This window comes from Myxocyprinus asiaticus, chromosome 17, assembly GCF_019703515.2.
Source record: "Myxocyprinus asiaticus isolate MX2 ecotype Aquarium Trade chromosome 17, UBuf_Myxa_2, whole genome shotgun sequence".
Classification (NCBI taxonomy): Eukaryota; Metazoa; Chordata; class Actinopteri; order Cypriniformes; family Catostomidae; genus Myxocyprinus; species Myxocyprinus asiaticus.
The window spans coordinates 35,801,457-35,817,395 of NC_059360.1; the positions used below are offsets into that span (position 1 = coordinate 35,801,457).

The 15,939-nt window shown below is 37.9% G+C and overlaps 1 protein-coding gene and 1 long non-coding RNA gene across 3 annotated transcripts; both read left to right on the top strand.

Moving 5' to 3' along the window:
- The first annotated feature begins 135 nt into the window (after positions 1-135).
- LOC127454975 (ryanodine receptor 2-like) lies at positions 136-4,799 on the top strand. The gene is made up of 4 exons (XM_051722502.1): positions 136-213; positions 393-504; positions 2,108-2,222; positions 4,651-4,799. The coding sequence occupies exons 1-4, from the start codon at positions 173-175 to the stop codon at positions 4,797-4,799; spliced, it is 417 nt and encodes a 138-aa protein (XP_051578462.1). The 5' UTR covers positions 136-172.
- Positions 4,800-7,369: 2,570 nt separating this feature from the next.
- LOC127455120 (uncharacterized) lies at positions 7,370-13,659 on the top strand. 2 transcript variants are annotated; one of them, XR_007899638.1, is made up of 8 exons: positions 7,370-7,446; positions 8,518-8,594; positions 9,288-9,397; positions 11,136-11,217; positions 11,377-11,491; positions 11,614-11,904; positions 13,212-13,392; positions 13,575-13,659. It is a non-coding gene; the product is annotated as an uncharacterized LOC127455120 (long non-coding RNA). The 2 variants fall into 2 exon arrangements; XR_007899637.1 differs by having other exon boundaries at positions 13,212-13,452; positions 13,575-13,616.
- Positions 13,660-15,939: the final 2,280 nt, after the last annotated feature.

A 15,939-nucleotide genomic window follows, 5' to 3' on the forward strand; every position in this document is an offset into this window, starting at 1 on the left:
TGCAGCTCTGGTGCATGCTGTGTTCAGTTTGCTATATTAACAGTATGCTGGGCTGGATGGTCATATGTCTACACCACTACAAATGGCTTACTGTATCATCCAGAACTCTGTGGAATACATTCTGAACCAACAGTGGGCACTAGCATTCATTCATTCATTGCTCACGGCCAGGATGGGCAAAGAAGAAGAGGAACTCATGATCAGAGGACTAGGGTGAGATATCACACATCATGTGATGTACAAAAAGAGTTTTCTAAATAAGATACCATCTTCCTACAACATCTTCCATTATTGACACCATGCAGTTTTGACTTCTTTAATTATCAAAGCTTTTGAAGTCCAAACCAATTTTATCCTTATCCCCCAATTGAGACCTGAATTTTCTTGTGTAGTGACATCATGAACAAAGTCTTCTATCAGCACCCTAATCTGAAGAGAGCTCTGGGGATGCATGAGACTGACATGGAAGTTATGGTGAATGTCTTGGGTGCCAGAGAGTCCAAGGTAATCAAAATAACATCAAAAGTTTGCACTGAGTTTTCACAATGTTTTGTTTTATTAACTCTCTTGAGTTCCTTTGTTAACTCTGATTCTCTCTCTGGATTCATTAAGGAAATCATGTTTCCTAAGATGGTTACACACTGCTGTCGTTTTCTTTGTTATTTCTGTCAAATCAGTGGTCATAAACTTAAGGCCATGTTTGATCATCTCAGCTACCTGCTGGACAACAGCAATGTTGGACTTGGTATATATTCTTGCTGATATATACTCTTACATGCTTTACTAGCTTATAGTTCAACAGAAATGACATTAAAAGCAGAAATTATTGTGAAAAAAACTTTAATTGCACCGTGTCTAGACTGATTTAAATGCATAGTTGACCCAAAAATGAAAATTCTTTCATTTACTCACACGCATATTGTTCCAAACTTGCATCACTTTCTTTCTTATGTGCAACTCTGATGGAGATATAGGTTTGGAACAACACAAGTAGTAGTAGTGTCTTTACATCCCCCGCAGGGCAATTTTCTTTCAGTGGATTGGTGAGGAAATGACATGAATTTAAATTTTTGGATGAACTGTAACTCAAATAATCTTTACTCTCTGAACATGTGTAGTAAGGTTAAAGGAATAATCCGGGCTGAATGCAAGTTAAGCTCAGTCGACAGCATTTGTGGCATAATGTTAATTGCCACATATAAATAAATTTGAATTGTCCATCCTTTTCTTCAAAAAAGCAGAAATTGAGGTTACAGTGAAGCACTTACAATGGAAGTGAATGGGGCCAATTTTTGGAGGGTTTAAAGACTTATGTTAAGTTTATGTGAAACTTATTATTTTGTAAGAGCACACATTAATTCTTCTGTTAAAACTAATGTATTATTTGAGCTGTAAAGTTGTTTAAATCATAATTTTTACAGTCATTTTGGGGTTTTAGGGTTTGTTGATATTACATCATCATGGCAACGAAGTTGTACAATAGGCTACAGATTTACACAGAAAAAGCGATTTTATCATACTAAAATCATGTTAACACACATATTGTTTACATCTTGTGGCTATACTTTTGAAACTGTAATATTTTAACATTTATGGATTGGCCCCATTAATTTCTATTGTAAGTGTCTCACTGGAACCCAGATTTTTTTCTTTGTTTTAAGGAAAAGGATGGGCAAGTCAAAATTAATTTTTGTGGTAATCAATATTATTCCACAAATGTCGATTGAGCTTAACTTGTATTGAACCCAGAAAATTCCTTTAAAGGTTTTTAGATTGGAAGTAGACCAGATTAAATGTGCTTTTTTTATCAGCTTCTCCTTCAATGAGAGGATCGACAACTCTAGATGTGGCTGCCGCTTATGTGAGCTGGCACTCACAGAGCCAGATCTGGTGAAAGTAAGATGCCATGTCTCTCTGGCTATGATCGGAAAAGCATACTATCATATTACTCTCACTGTTTCTGCAGTAAAAAGTATAATATTTGAATAATGAATGATTATATTACACTATAAATTATATTATATAATATTAGTACACACTGCATGTATTAATCGCATTTGATTATATGTTCTTGTATTTCTCTGTCTTTCTGAATATGTTTGAACAGGTGGTGCAGGATTTGGGAGGCTGTGGTTTGCATAGTTGTGCTCTGCTGGTCTCTAAAGGATATCCAGATATTGGTTGGAATCCTGTAGAGGGAAAACGTTACCTGGTCTTTCGTTGTATTTTGTAATGGTAAGAGCTTTGATTACATTTAATCCTAAAAAAACTGAAAAAATGTAAATATTAATTTATCTTGTCCATCACAGCCTTGAAGTTCTTGGTTGTTTCTAACCAGACGCGACGCTACGTGGTGACATACGATAAAAGGTATCTTTTTCATGTTCAACAGAGTTTTTGTCCTAACCAACCACGACACACTACGAGCAACAGCAACAGGTCTTTCTATTTTTGGAATGGTTTCTATTTCTGCGATGTCACACTGGCCAGTGCAGTCAACAAATGGGTCTAAAATTATTCATATTGCAGTATATTAAGTTTGACATCTTGATTTTGGCAGAGGGTGTCACACACCTACCGAATGTTGTGCTTGAGGTCTCACTCTCTTCAGCCGGAGCTCTGTCTCTCTCTCTCACACACACACACACACACACACACACACACACACACACACACACACACACACACACACACACACACACACACACACACACACACACCGGTTCAGAACGGTAGTGGGGAGACATACCGGCTCATTCTTACTTTCTTTCCACTTCCCTGTCACGTGGAGATCGGCGAAATACCAACAGGAGTACCGCATGAACATAAACAATCGTAACAGACTGAATAAGGATGCGATGCAAAGTTACTTTATGAACTGAATGTGTGTGTGATTGTGTATTTATCCCCTCGGGGTTTGCCATAGAATGCATATGCACATGAGGAGCTTCAGTGAAAAAATTAGTTGTGTTCAATAAACAGACTGTTTGTCTGTGATTGCTCTGTTTCTATATTTTATTGTCAGTTATCCTCATTTTAGTGTATTAATATCACAGTGTTGTGCCTGGTGTGGACAGACAGACTGCGTGTCGCTGGAATCTTATCATGTCGCGTCTGGTTAGGACAAGGTGTGAGGAGAACGCCTATGTCGTTGTGAGGCTTCTGATTTGCCGGCCTGAGTGCTTCGGTCCCGCCCTTTGAGGAGAGGGGGGAAATGGGCTGTGTCTTATTTAGAAGGATGCTTGGTATACTGCAGCCTTCAAAGGACGCGTCCTACCTAGCAGGCAGCCTTCCAAACGAGAGACAGCCACGGTCTCCTGGCTATCATGGAGGAAGCCATCAGAATATCCGACCAACAGGATGGAATCAGTTCAGCCAGTACACACAGTTCAAATAGGTCTCTGTGAGTGTTTCCTCTCTTTCCTTGTTTTATTTTTATTTATTTTTTTATTCTCGCTTTAATGCCCATGTCCTGTTCTGACCAACACTCTTAGTGACAAACTTGATGATGATGACGTAATCCATATGGGACTAGGGTTGCAACGGTATGAGATTTTCACGGTACGATAACAGTCTCAGAAAATATCATGGTTTCACGGTATTACGGTATATGGTATTACACAATTACTATTATCAGTTAAAAGCACGCTTTAAACTAGAAAAGTCTCACTAGAATTGAAATTGGTCACATCAGTTTTGAGGTCTGCGCTCCGTAATATCAAGGGAAGCCCGGTTGTTGCGAGCCAGAGATCAGAGCAGATCATTAGCACGAGCTGGTTCCGTTACACGTGTGAAAGTGCAGATGAGAAGCTGATTGCGAGATTATCATTAATCATACATTTGTTTTTTCTCTTTCTCAGTACCATAGATAAGTAATTGTACATGGTATGATAACCGTCAATTTTCATACCGTGGTATACCGTGAAACCGGTATACCGCTGCAACCCTATATGGGACACGCTATAATGATATTCTATTCTGTGCTAATCGATCTGTTGGGCCACTGCGCCCCTGAGACACATGTAAGTGTTTCAGGAAACCTGCTGGGAGAACCAGATAGAACTTTCGTAATGTGTTTGAAAGGATTTAGTTCAGGAAAGGGCTTAATGGTTTATTTACTTTTTAAAGCACTTTTCATTAAAGGTTTTATAGGGTCTTCAAGGTTTGCTAATGGGTGTCTATATTGTGTCTGTGTGTGTGTGTGTGTGTGTGTGTGTGTGTGTGTGTGTGTGGCCTCTAGCTTATAGAAGCGGGTAAAGGTGAAGCTATCTGGATGAGGGCCATCCTGAGGTCTCTCATTCCCAGAGAGGATCTGGAGGAAATCATCAATATTCCTTTCTGTCTACCATCTGTGAGCACAGGTGTGTGATTGTGGATAAAGTCACTGTGTGAACCTGGGATGTTGAAAGTTAACCTAAGTTAAATATACATTCATGATGTGAAATCGTTCTTTTCCAGAGTATTGAATTATCATTCTAAATGTATTTGTTATAAATTGGGTTTCATTTAATTAGAGAGTCTGATATCAGTTTTTAAATAAACTGAGTACATTTTGTTTGGAGTTGTTGGCAAAGGTGTGAAGTAGCTGGTTATTTTAAGTCTAAATGTGATTAATTATTGTTGAAAATATTTTGTTCTTGTAACACTTAGATGGTCTAGTGGTGGAGCCAGACATGTCTCAACTATTCTGTCTGGATCACAAAGTGGCCATGGTGCTGTTTTTGGACCGGGTTTATGGAGTTGAGGACCAGAATTTTTTGCTACATCTACAGGAGTGTGGTTTCCTGCCTGACCTGTAAGCTGCTGTTAACATGGATACTGTAAGGGGGCAGACATAACAAAAGGAAAAGTTGGAAAGTTATTTAAAACCCCATGTGTCGTTGCAAACCCTAGAAGGAAAATCAGTTGCCTTTTTTTCTTCCAATAGCTGTTCTTTGAAGGAGCCTCAACATTCAGTCTTAAGTCTGTGAACACCAGCAGTGTCACTCTGTACTGGGATCAGTATGTAAGTGAGAACCAGACAGACTCTTTAAAGGGTAAGTTCACCCAAAAATGAAAATTCTCTAATTTACTCACCCTTATGCATCCCAGATGTGTATGACTTTCTTTCTTCAGCAGAACACACAGATTTTTAGAAGAATATACAGCTCTATAGGTCCATAAAATGCAAGTGGATGGTGATCAGCACTTAATAAAAGCTCCAAAAAGCACAGACAATCGTAGTAAACGTAATCCATACGATTGTTAAATTAATGTCTTCTAAAATGAAACGATCACTTTGGTTGAGAAACAGATCAATATTTAAGTAATTTTTGCTATAATTGTTTACTTCCATTCGCTCTCAGATGCACGTTCACTAGGGCACTCGGGTGACGCTGCTTCTCGCGTGACGTAAGCGCGATGGCATGATCACGAGAGAAATGGCGCGATACAACCGGAAGTGCAGCACAATTTGTTTACAAAAGAACGCTGTTCACAAGCTTCATTGGTTTTGCTTTCATTTAAACATGCCAGTGGCTTACGTCACTCGAGAGTCAGCGTGAATGAGACCCCCTTGGACGCGCTTTGGAGAGCGACTGGTAGTAATCAATTATAGCAAAAAAGGGCTTAAATATTGATCTGTTTCTCACCCAAAGTGATTGTATCTCTTTAATTACATTATTTAGGGGGCCTGGGTAACTCAACAAGCAAAGACGCTGACTACCACCCCTGGAATCACGATTTAGAATCCAGGGAGTGCTGAGTAACTCCAACCAGGCTTCCAAAGCAACCAATTGGCCCGATTGCAAGGGTGGGTAGAGTCACGTGGGTTTCCTTCCACGTGGTCGCTATAAGGTGGTTCTGGCTCTCGGTGGGGTGCATGGTAAGTTGTGCGTGGATGCCGCGGTAACGCGCTAGGCAAGCCATGTGACAAGATGCGTGGGCTGACTGTCTCAGAAACGGAGGCAACTGAAATTCATACTCTGCCACTCGGATGGAGGCGAGTCACTGTGCAGCCACGAGGAATAAGAGCGCGTTGGGAATTGGGCATGCCAAATTGGGGAGAAAAGACATTATTTAACCACTGGAAGCGTATGGATTACTTTTATTACAATTGTCTGTGTCTTTTTAGAGCTTTAAATTGCTGATCACCATTCATATGCAATGTATGGACCTACAGAGCTGAGATATTCTTCTAAAAATCTTAATTTGTGTTCTGCTGTTGAAGAAAGCCCTTCACAACTGTGATGGCATGAGGGTGAGTAAATGATGAGATAATTTTTATTTTTGGGTGAACTATCCCTTTAATGTAAATTCCTTAATCTTAAGTCTTTAGTTGTCACAATGATAAACTGCTAGATGGACCATTTGAGACATACTCTGCCTTTTACACTTTTCACTGCAGTTTATGGAGAGTCTCAAAAATCTCTCCCCATTATATAAAGCCCTGCACTTAAATCTAAATAAATCCTACAGATGAAATCAGAGATTATACAATATATGAATAACTAATTGCTGATTTGACTAATGATACATTTGTTTTTTGTGATTTATTAAAATTGGAGTTGGGCAAATAACAGAACATTAGTAATTCTAGAAAGTGCTAGCCAGCTCTGTACATTAGAAGGATTAAAAAGAGAAATGAAATGTACTTTCTTTCAGGTTTTGAAGGCCATGGCTGAGAATTATCATCACATCTGGCCTGTGAAGAAACTGCAGGAACTGGAGAGTAAAGGTGTGTATTACAGATGATGCAGTAAATTTCATTAGGGTTCCTGCTTCCACCTGCGTCTTACAGTGAAGCAGCACACAGTGAAATAGCAATACTGTTTTAGGGGTAGGTGCACTGTACAGGTATGGGTGATGAAAATAAACAATTTTTAACCCTTGATATTGCTGTTTATAATTTATACTGTTCAAAATGTTATCTGCTTTTCACTAAGTAAGGGATAAACTAAATAATAAAGGAGAGCCCAGTAAAGGCTTAAAACAAAGTGTAGACATTCTCTCACAAAAATGTAATTAAATCTAATGTATTTTTTTTATTTCTCTTTTTTACCATGGGGATTGTCTGAAAGTCAAAATTGGCATACCTAAAATTTTTGTCAGTGATGATGCTGATAATGCTGTAACTTTCTTTGTCCAGGAGGGGGCAATCATTGCTTGCTTGTACCATATGATGCTTTGAATGTTAAAGAGTCAGAGACAAAGCTCAAGATATTCTTAAATTCTTCCACATTAATGGGTACTCCGTGAATAGGTAAGGACTTTTCCCTGCTGTTCAATACTAGTATGACCACAATGCTTTTTAAGTGTCCATTTCCTTTCACTGACTGCATTCTCACTGCATAGGATCAAAGTTTGCAGATGCCGACTCTCCAGCGATTGCCAGCCGCTTTGCCTACGGCCTGCTCCAGCAAGTCCTCTGTCTCACTGAGCAAGCTAAGGAGCAGTTACTAGAGCTGGGTTAGACACATTTAAATATTCCCGCTGTTCCACCATCTCCTCTCCACTTCGCTCCAATTAGTTATTTAGACTTACACATTAGGCATTTGGTGATCTCAAAATGGGCAGCACACTTCTCTTGTTTGATGCAAATGTGCAAGAATTTCAAGGCCTCATTAGTCACATTTCAACAATCATTCCAGTGCGAGCCAGGGCTATCAATTGGTCAGCAAGGGCCAATAGCCAAAATTGATCTGCGTTCCCACCATCGGGCCAACAGCCCCTCAGCATTGCCCTAAAACCCGCCCTTAATAAGCCACCCTGGTGATAACTTGACACACCCCGCCCATTTCACAAGCAAAAGGGAAGCTCAAGCTGAGGTATCAGACTCTGGAGACTTGCTACCCCTTAAAATGAACATGGTGGAGACTAAAGCTGCCGTTTGTTTGCTTATTTTGGTGTTTGCTTGGTGGAAAGCGAGACCTGACTCAGCTAAACTCCGCCTTTGACATTGACCCCGCCTCAATCCCCAGATGACCTTCTTTGGCCCAAGGGTAATTGGCGGGCCAAAGGTGCTTTGTCGTTGGCCCCAAGAAAGCCCCAAAGAGGCACGATGAAGCCCTGGAAGTGACAGTGGGAATGCAACTGGCCCTGGCACACACTAGCACATCCTCATTTGGCCCAATATTTGAATAAAAATCAGTTTACTCACACTCATGTTTGCATTTCTTTCATTCGTGGAACGCAAAAGGAGATGTTTTGAAGGCACTGCTCTTTGCAATGTCATTTTCTAAAGTCATTGTTTCCTAATGTTTTCCAAAGTATGCCGTACTAGAGAGTATAATCAAAAGTCCCCATTTTCGGTGGAGGAAAATGGCATTTCTTTTGAATGAGAGGTGTAAAACTTGGCAAAATCAATGCGTTGTCAACCGAAAACACATTAGTGTGGATGTGGCCTCTCTTTTTTTTGTTCCATGGAAGTAAGAAAGTATCTGAAAGCAAATATTTGTGGTGGCTTCTCAGAAGAACATTAAAACATAGCCTAGGTATCTTCTTTCTAAAGAACTTGCATTTCATGTGTTTGTTTTGCAGAGGTTGTTTAAGCTAAAGGGCAGATTAACAAGACTGAGAAAGTTCCCCAGGAACAGCACATTTATTTCTTCATTAAGGTCAGGCATCAGAAATTTGGATCAGACCTTTTGTACTGAAAGCCATGAGAATTCATCGCAGGAAAGCAGCTGACCGAGTCAAGATGACAGACTTGTTTAAACAACTGCCTGATTTGATCTCCAAGCAACCATATAATGGATTTGTGGATTCTCTTTAAGTGACAGCAAATGTGTATTTTGAGGATTGGGAATTGAGTACTGTGTATTGAATCTTACATTGTAATCACACAAAAATCTCAACTTGTGGAAAGCAACAAGATGAACATTTACACAGTATTTTTAACTTGAATTGTAGTTGTCATAGTCAATTTGTGTAAGTGCAGATAATTATGGCTTTTATGTTGTTTTTGCAATCAGACATTTGTGAGGTTCATGTCACTGTCGATCTTGTAATTGATTAGACGTCATGTTTTGCTTTGTGTGATGGTATCTCCCGCTGTTCTGAGACAATATACTGCCTGTCAGTTAAAAGGCTTTCTTTTCCATGCAAAGTTCAATAATAGTGGTCAGCAGTTCCCTGACCTCCACATGACCATCCATCTCATTAATGTGCACTAAAAACGTTCACTTCAAAGCTAAAACATCTCGCTGTCATTTTAAATGAACATTTCTTGAAGGTTCTAGTTCTAATACAGCAGATGACTTGTTTTTATTCTGTTTATTCAAACTTCACTGTTGTTTTTTCTGTCCCAGGTTGTATTGCCACTGGTTGATCAATACTTCAAAAATCACTACCTTTACTTCCTGTCTTCCCTTAGAGATGATTTTCAGTGCTCCAACAAAGAGAAAGAAACGGTGACCAGGTAATTAGTGAAAACAGACTACACTGACAGACGTGTGTGTGTCTGTGAATGACAAGGCTCAGTATTAAGGACTGTTTTCTACATCATCTTGCATTCATAGATGAAGAAAACCATGAAAAAATAATGTATGTGTGTGTGTGTGTATATATATATATATATATATATATATATATATATATATATATATATATATATATGGAATAGTTTATCCAAAAATTAAAATTTAGTCTATATTTACTTGTGTCACTCCAATCACTCATATGAATTTCTTTCTTGCATACAACAGAAAAGAACTGTACTGGTCGCTCCTTTCTGTGCAATGACAATAAATGTGGACCAAGGCTTTCAAGCCTCAAAAATTTATAGAAGTGCTCTAAAACTATTATGAAAATGGTCCATTCGACTTCTGTGCAGTATTACAAGTGTTCAGGAATCATACTATAGCTTTGTGAAAAATCTTGACATCCATCCTCAATTTCTCCTTTTGTGTTCCATGAAAGAAAAAAACATACTGTAATACAAGTTTGGAATGACAGTGAGTAAATAATTATGTAATTTTTGATTTTTGAAAATTATTTTTAACTTCTATTTTATGTATTTATTTATTGTCAAGCCCTAAAGTATGGTATATGAGATGTCTGGGCTCAAACCCTGTTCTATGTTCACTTTTGCTGCTTTTGCTATTGTATATTTTCTGTTCCATCCGTCTTGTTATTTCCCTCATTTCTTCTCTTATACTCATCCTTTCTCCTGTCATCCTTTCAGTTTGTTCTGTAAACTTGGAGCTCTAGCCAGATGCAGAATCTATCTGTTTGGTACAAACACTTGTAATTTAGTCACTTCTTTATATTCAGATCATTCAGTTGTGCATGAAAATCCCAGGAGATGAGAAGATACAGAAATACTCAAACCAGCCCATCTGGCACCAACAATCATGCAACGGTTGAAATCACTGAGATCACATTTTTTCTATATTCTGATGGTTGATGTGAACATTAACTGAAACTCCTGACCTGTATCATATTTAGATAAAAATAATACCTAAATCGGATTTGAAGTATTTTGTAGTTTTCTTATTTTATACTTATTTCTGAACATCAGTGTTATTTTAAATAAATTAGATTTTAATTTCTTTTACTTTTATGCTGTTGAAAACTTTCTGTGTGTTGCACTTTTTTTGCATTTCTGTTACACACCTTTTGTTTTCTATAAGGAATGCCTTGCATTCTAATAAGGAACATGCTATCTGAATCATGTTGGAGTTACTTTTTTGAAAAATACCATTAAATGTAGGAAAATTGAATTGAGAATCGTAAATCGTCCTTACATTTGAAAAAAATCTAGATTTTATTTTTTGGCCATATTGCCTAGCCCTAGAATGAGGTGTACATCTGATTCTAATAAAGTGCTCAGTGAGTGTATTTATAAATAATTAATTCTGTTAAAAAGTATACTGTTTAAAAAGTATTCCAGCCTGATACCTTATGAAACTAGTTGAGAGAATGCTAGGCAAAGATTGCTACTTTGAAGAAGCTAAAATGTAAATTTGAAGATTTGGAAGTTTTGATTTATTAAAAATAAATACAGATGTCACCCATACTTCAAAGGTAGTGTGTTTTCTTCAGTATGTAAAATAAATACGGAAGATCACCATGATCTCTATCACCAATGTTTATAAATAGTTATATCACATTAATAACACATCTATTACTATGTAATATGTGTTTTTTTCTTTCAGTGGATGAAGTGCTGGCCTACTGTTACAGGATCCTCAGCAGTCTCTACATTCTTGGCACCTGTAATGGTACCTTCATTGAGAGGTATTGCTCTAACCCTTTTATTTATTCTTATTATATCTTATTGTGTAGTGCTCTATTAGTCTTCAGTTTTGTCTTTTGGAACATTGCAATCCTTTGATAGTAGCTCAGGTCTTGGCTTGTTCTTTATCTGTCAATCATTCTTTATCTTTGTTTTGATAGTCATAGGTTGGTCCTAGGGGAGTGTCTGGCTGCATTATCTGCAGCCTTTCCTGTGTGTTTCTTGGAGCTGAATGACCTTCATTCCCCCTCTGACACTGTGACTAATGAAGAGAATGTATGTAAAGGCAAGAAAAGTTAAACACACACACACACACACACACACACACACACAACACTTAAATATCTCTGTTGCCTTACATACTTTTACCTTACCGATGTTGATTGTGTTCTTTCTAGCCGAGAGAACCTGCAGGCTCCTGTCCTTTTTGCAGGAAGCTTTTTCAGAGGTTGAAGAGCTTGCAGAGGCGGGGTTAGCTTCATGCCACGCCCTTTTAACAAGGGTCACAGAGGTGACTCTGTTGTGTAGTTACATCTCTCGATAGGGGGAAGCTGGTAACCTGACACCCAAGGATGGGAACTGTTCCTCTGTCACATCCCAACAAACTAATTCTCTAAAGGGTCACATCCTTTCCATCATCCATTCCCACCTGGGGACTGCAGATAGGGCTTGGATGAAATAGCTTGCAGGTTAGTTGGTTCTCCTAAGAGAAGTTAAAGGCCTTGTTATTAATGACACCTGTGGACGTTAAGTGAACTGCAGCCAGCTACCTGTTGCTCATGCTCGCGCTCGTGCACACACTCCATAGTGACGTTAGCGAGTGAGCATCGGCCAAATCAATAATGTAATGTACAAAGAGACTGAACGTGATCCACCGGCATCATGCCGACAGATGAGGTAGCATAATTAAAATTACACAGTTATGATTGTTTTACTACAAACTTTGAGATTAAACTAAAACTACTTAGCAGCTAACATAGCATACTGATACACACTTACAGCTACATACTACCAAACTATACCAGACAGTTTACTGTTGCACTGCACTGTTATGTTGCACTATTGTTGGGTTTGTATGTCATGTTGTACTACGATCAAGAAACCAGCGTATTTGCTTACATTTTTCCTGTATACCTGACTTTTAGAATAAAGAGAAGATCGTTGAAATTATTTGAAAGTTACGAAGCAAGGTAGCTTGCAATTCGTCAGTGTTAGCTGGCCCTTAGCAAAAATTACACAGATCAATCCTTATGGCACTATATTTCACATGCTTTGCAGTTATGTAAGCTTACCTGTCCAATAAGAAGAACGCCAATTGAGGGTCGGTTTTGATCCCCAAAACCGAACGAAGGTCCCTCCAGGAATCAAATGCCCTGCTGATGTTCCCTCTAGTTTTCGCTCGATCACGTTCCCGCATAGCCAGATGGGATTCAGTAGCTACATTTATTTATTGTTTTTAAAGTTTGTGTAGGAGTCGGTGTTGTACTGGGAGCTGGCCGTTTGCTGGATTCCATCTCTAAGATAACGTTACCTAGTGTTGCAGTTTGTTGTCGCTGTTGAATAGCGAAAGAGACTCACTGAGGCAAGGATCTTGGGAGCGCGCATAAACGTCACATCTTTTGGATTTTCCAGGCAAAACCGACCCGCTCCCTTCACATGAAAATCAGTCTTCAGTCTTTAATAGGCAACCTAGGAAGTCCAGAAAGGGCTCATTTTTTAAGTTGCGTTACAACCAATACACACATTGGCAAAAAAAGGCAAATATTACATGAAAAATGTTACATACTGCACCTTTAATTAAACTCGATTATGATTAACTAAAATAAATTTCTGAGATTTAATCTGACATTGAAACATTGTTTTAGAACAAAACAAAAGCTTTAGAAATTTAGTTGTAAAGTTTATAGTGGAAACAAATCTGCCCATATTTTGAAATTTGAAAGTACAAATTCAACTTCAAAGATAACATAAAACAAAGCAAGTGAATTTCCTTTAGTGTTTGCCCAGCCGATCATCAGCACAGCAGAGCCAGACCTACTGGAGAGCCACTTCCTGCCTCTGATGGAAAAGTTAAGGAAGAGGATGGAGTCAATGCTGCTGGAGGAGGAGCATTTGAAAACAGAGGGGCATGGTGATGTCTCAGAGCAGGAGTTAGACATCCAGGAAAGGTTTACAGGGTTGGTGCAAGATATTTACACATTTGACCCTTTACTCATTCCATTTGTAGACCTCCACAGGTGAGAAACAGCGTTTGTTTTTGAACTGAATACAATCAGTTTTCAAATATTTAAACTGATTATTGTTTATTGGCCCCTTAGTCTATCTCCACTCTAATTGGTTAATTTCTTCTGTTCATTAGAATGTGTTGGCTAATTGAGGTTAACATAGATGCCAGAAGGCTCTTCACCCTTGTAGCTGAAGTCTTAATTTTCTGGGTAAATCATGTGAGCATTTCTCAGTCACACTTCTGATGTCTAATATCAATGCTTTAAAGAGGCCAAAGAATTTGATGTGTTATGCAAATATACTGTAAGTTTCTGAACTGAAAACTTCCCTCCAATGTCTAAAAAGACCATCTATTGAAACTTAAGCTGCAACAAATCCAGAATACGACACATAGCCACCATCATTTACACATCAACGAAGCCTATTTGACACCTTATTCAAATAAGCTTTTGAAGTTGCAGTGAAGTATTAAGAAAGAATGGGAAAAATATTATTCTGGACTAACGTTATAAATGGACCTCAGGGAAAATATGAAATGGATATAAAATGTCCACATAAAAGGGAACATGTGTCCTCACAATTATCAATCTCTAAAAATGTCAAATAAATAAACTTGATTATTGTGTAGGTTAAACATTTGGATTTGTTGTTGACAAACAATACAAGTAACTTTCGTACAGTAAGTGAAGAGGTCATTACTGAATGACCAAAATAAAAATCATTAGGGATGTCCCGATACGCAAAGAGTAGGAGAGAAATAGATCACTACTGTATACAGTAGGTATGTAATATTCATTGTTATACAACTACTATTAATAATAAATCAATAGTAATTGTATTATATTTAAGCAAAATTTCAAATCTGTAATACTCTATGCAGCACTTTTATTTGGCAAATTATAACTCCAATGTTGTATTTTTGATTGTGCTGTATAAAACCACTTAATTTGATAAAAATAATACAATATTATGTTAAAAATGATTTGTTATATTTTCATTTGATTAAAGTTAATGAATTCATTTATTTAAACACCATTTTGATAATAAAATTGAAATAAATTGTTGATATGGAATTTCAGAAAAATAATAAAACAAAAAACAGGTATAGTACTAGGTGTCGACGAGTACTCGTTCTCAAAAAAATGGTAACGAGAAATCATAATTGACATCCTTGAATCTTGTGCATTCCTGCATTTTATCTTTAACACACTTCCAATTTTTTAAATTTAATTTTATAGAATTTCAAATGGGAAGAACTGAACTACATTGTTCAAAATGAAATCAACAACATGACATTCCACATAAACAGAAGCAAAGATGCGATTGCCAAGGTCTCTCTTCATCTTACAAATATTTATCCTTCATTAAGAACCAATTTTTCCCTTCATTACCTCTGTAGATGACCATGTAGCACCTTTTGGACTCTGTGGTTTCTCTCAATTGTGATCAGGTTTTATTTGCCCTAATTTTTCACTCTTTAACAAGAAATTAATCTTTGGCCTGTAAACCTAGGGGCCCTCATAGATTTTAATGAACCCCTGAGTCATTATTCAACCTATTTATGTTGATAAATAATATCGAATGAAACTAAATTGTATTATTTTCCAAAAGCAAGGGGTTTGTGACCAGGAGAGGAGGAAGATAAAAAGGAAGGGTGATCGTTACTCCACACTCACCTCTCATTATTGCTGTGCCAAAAAAACTGCTCTCTGTTGCACAGAATGGATGTTGCCATGGCGATCAGGGCCTGGTCACCCTGGCCAAAAAGCATTTCTATCAGGTACGGGTGCTGTTCATGCTGATCAGTAATGACAATGTTTGCAGAATCAGTCAATTTCTCAGCTTGAAAATATTGTAATATATTTTCCTGACATCTGAAACATTAATGTGTTTCTAGAGACACACAGAGGATGAGGTCAGATAATTTATTCAAAGCAACCGGCAACAGGTGAACCAAGAGAAAACCTGTATATCTGCTGAAAATGTTCTGTGAAAATGCCAATTTGAGACTCCTCACCTCACTTGTCTTGTTTTTTGCTTTATCAGGATCTGTGTGAAGGCATAGTTGATCCCCTCAGTGTTGAGGGTTTTAAACATTGCCCGTGTCCTTTTCCACCTGGATCTGGTTTGACTGCAAATGAATTGCAGGAACTTTTAGAAATTTTAGGGAACTTTGATCAGTGTTATTTTAACAGATGCAAAGCAATAACTATTTCTACATATCTTGTTGCACAGGCTTTTTTGTTGTACAGTTAACATTTATACATTTGGATTACATTTTTATCCAAAACAACTTACACTGCATTCACACTGCTGTATCTGTTTGTTTGTGCTTTCAAACGTATGATCTTGGTGTTAATAATAGTACACACTGCTGGACAGTGTGTTCACTTGAAGCAATATTGTTATTATAAGGTGCTATCCAATCAGAGGAAACGGGCTGTAGTGGCGTGTTTGAGAGTGGCTCCTTTATACAATCTTCCCAGGTATGCTGCAAA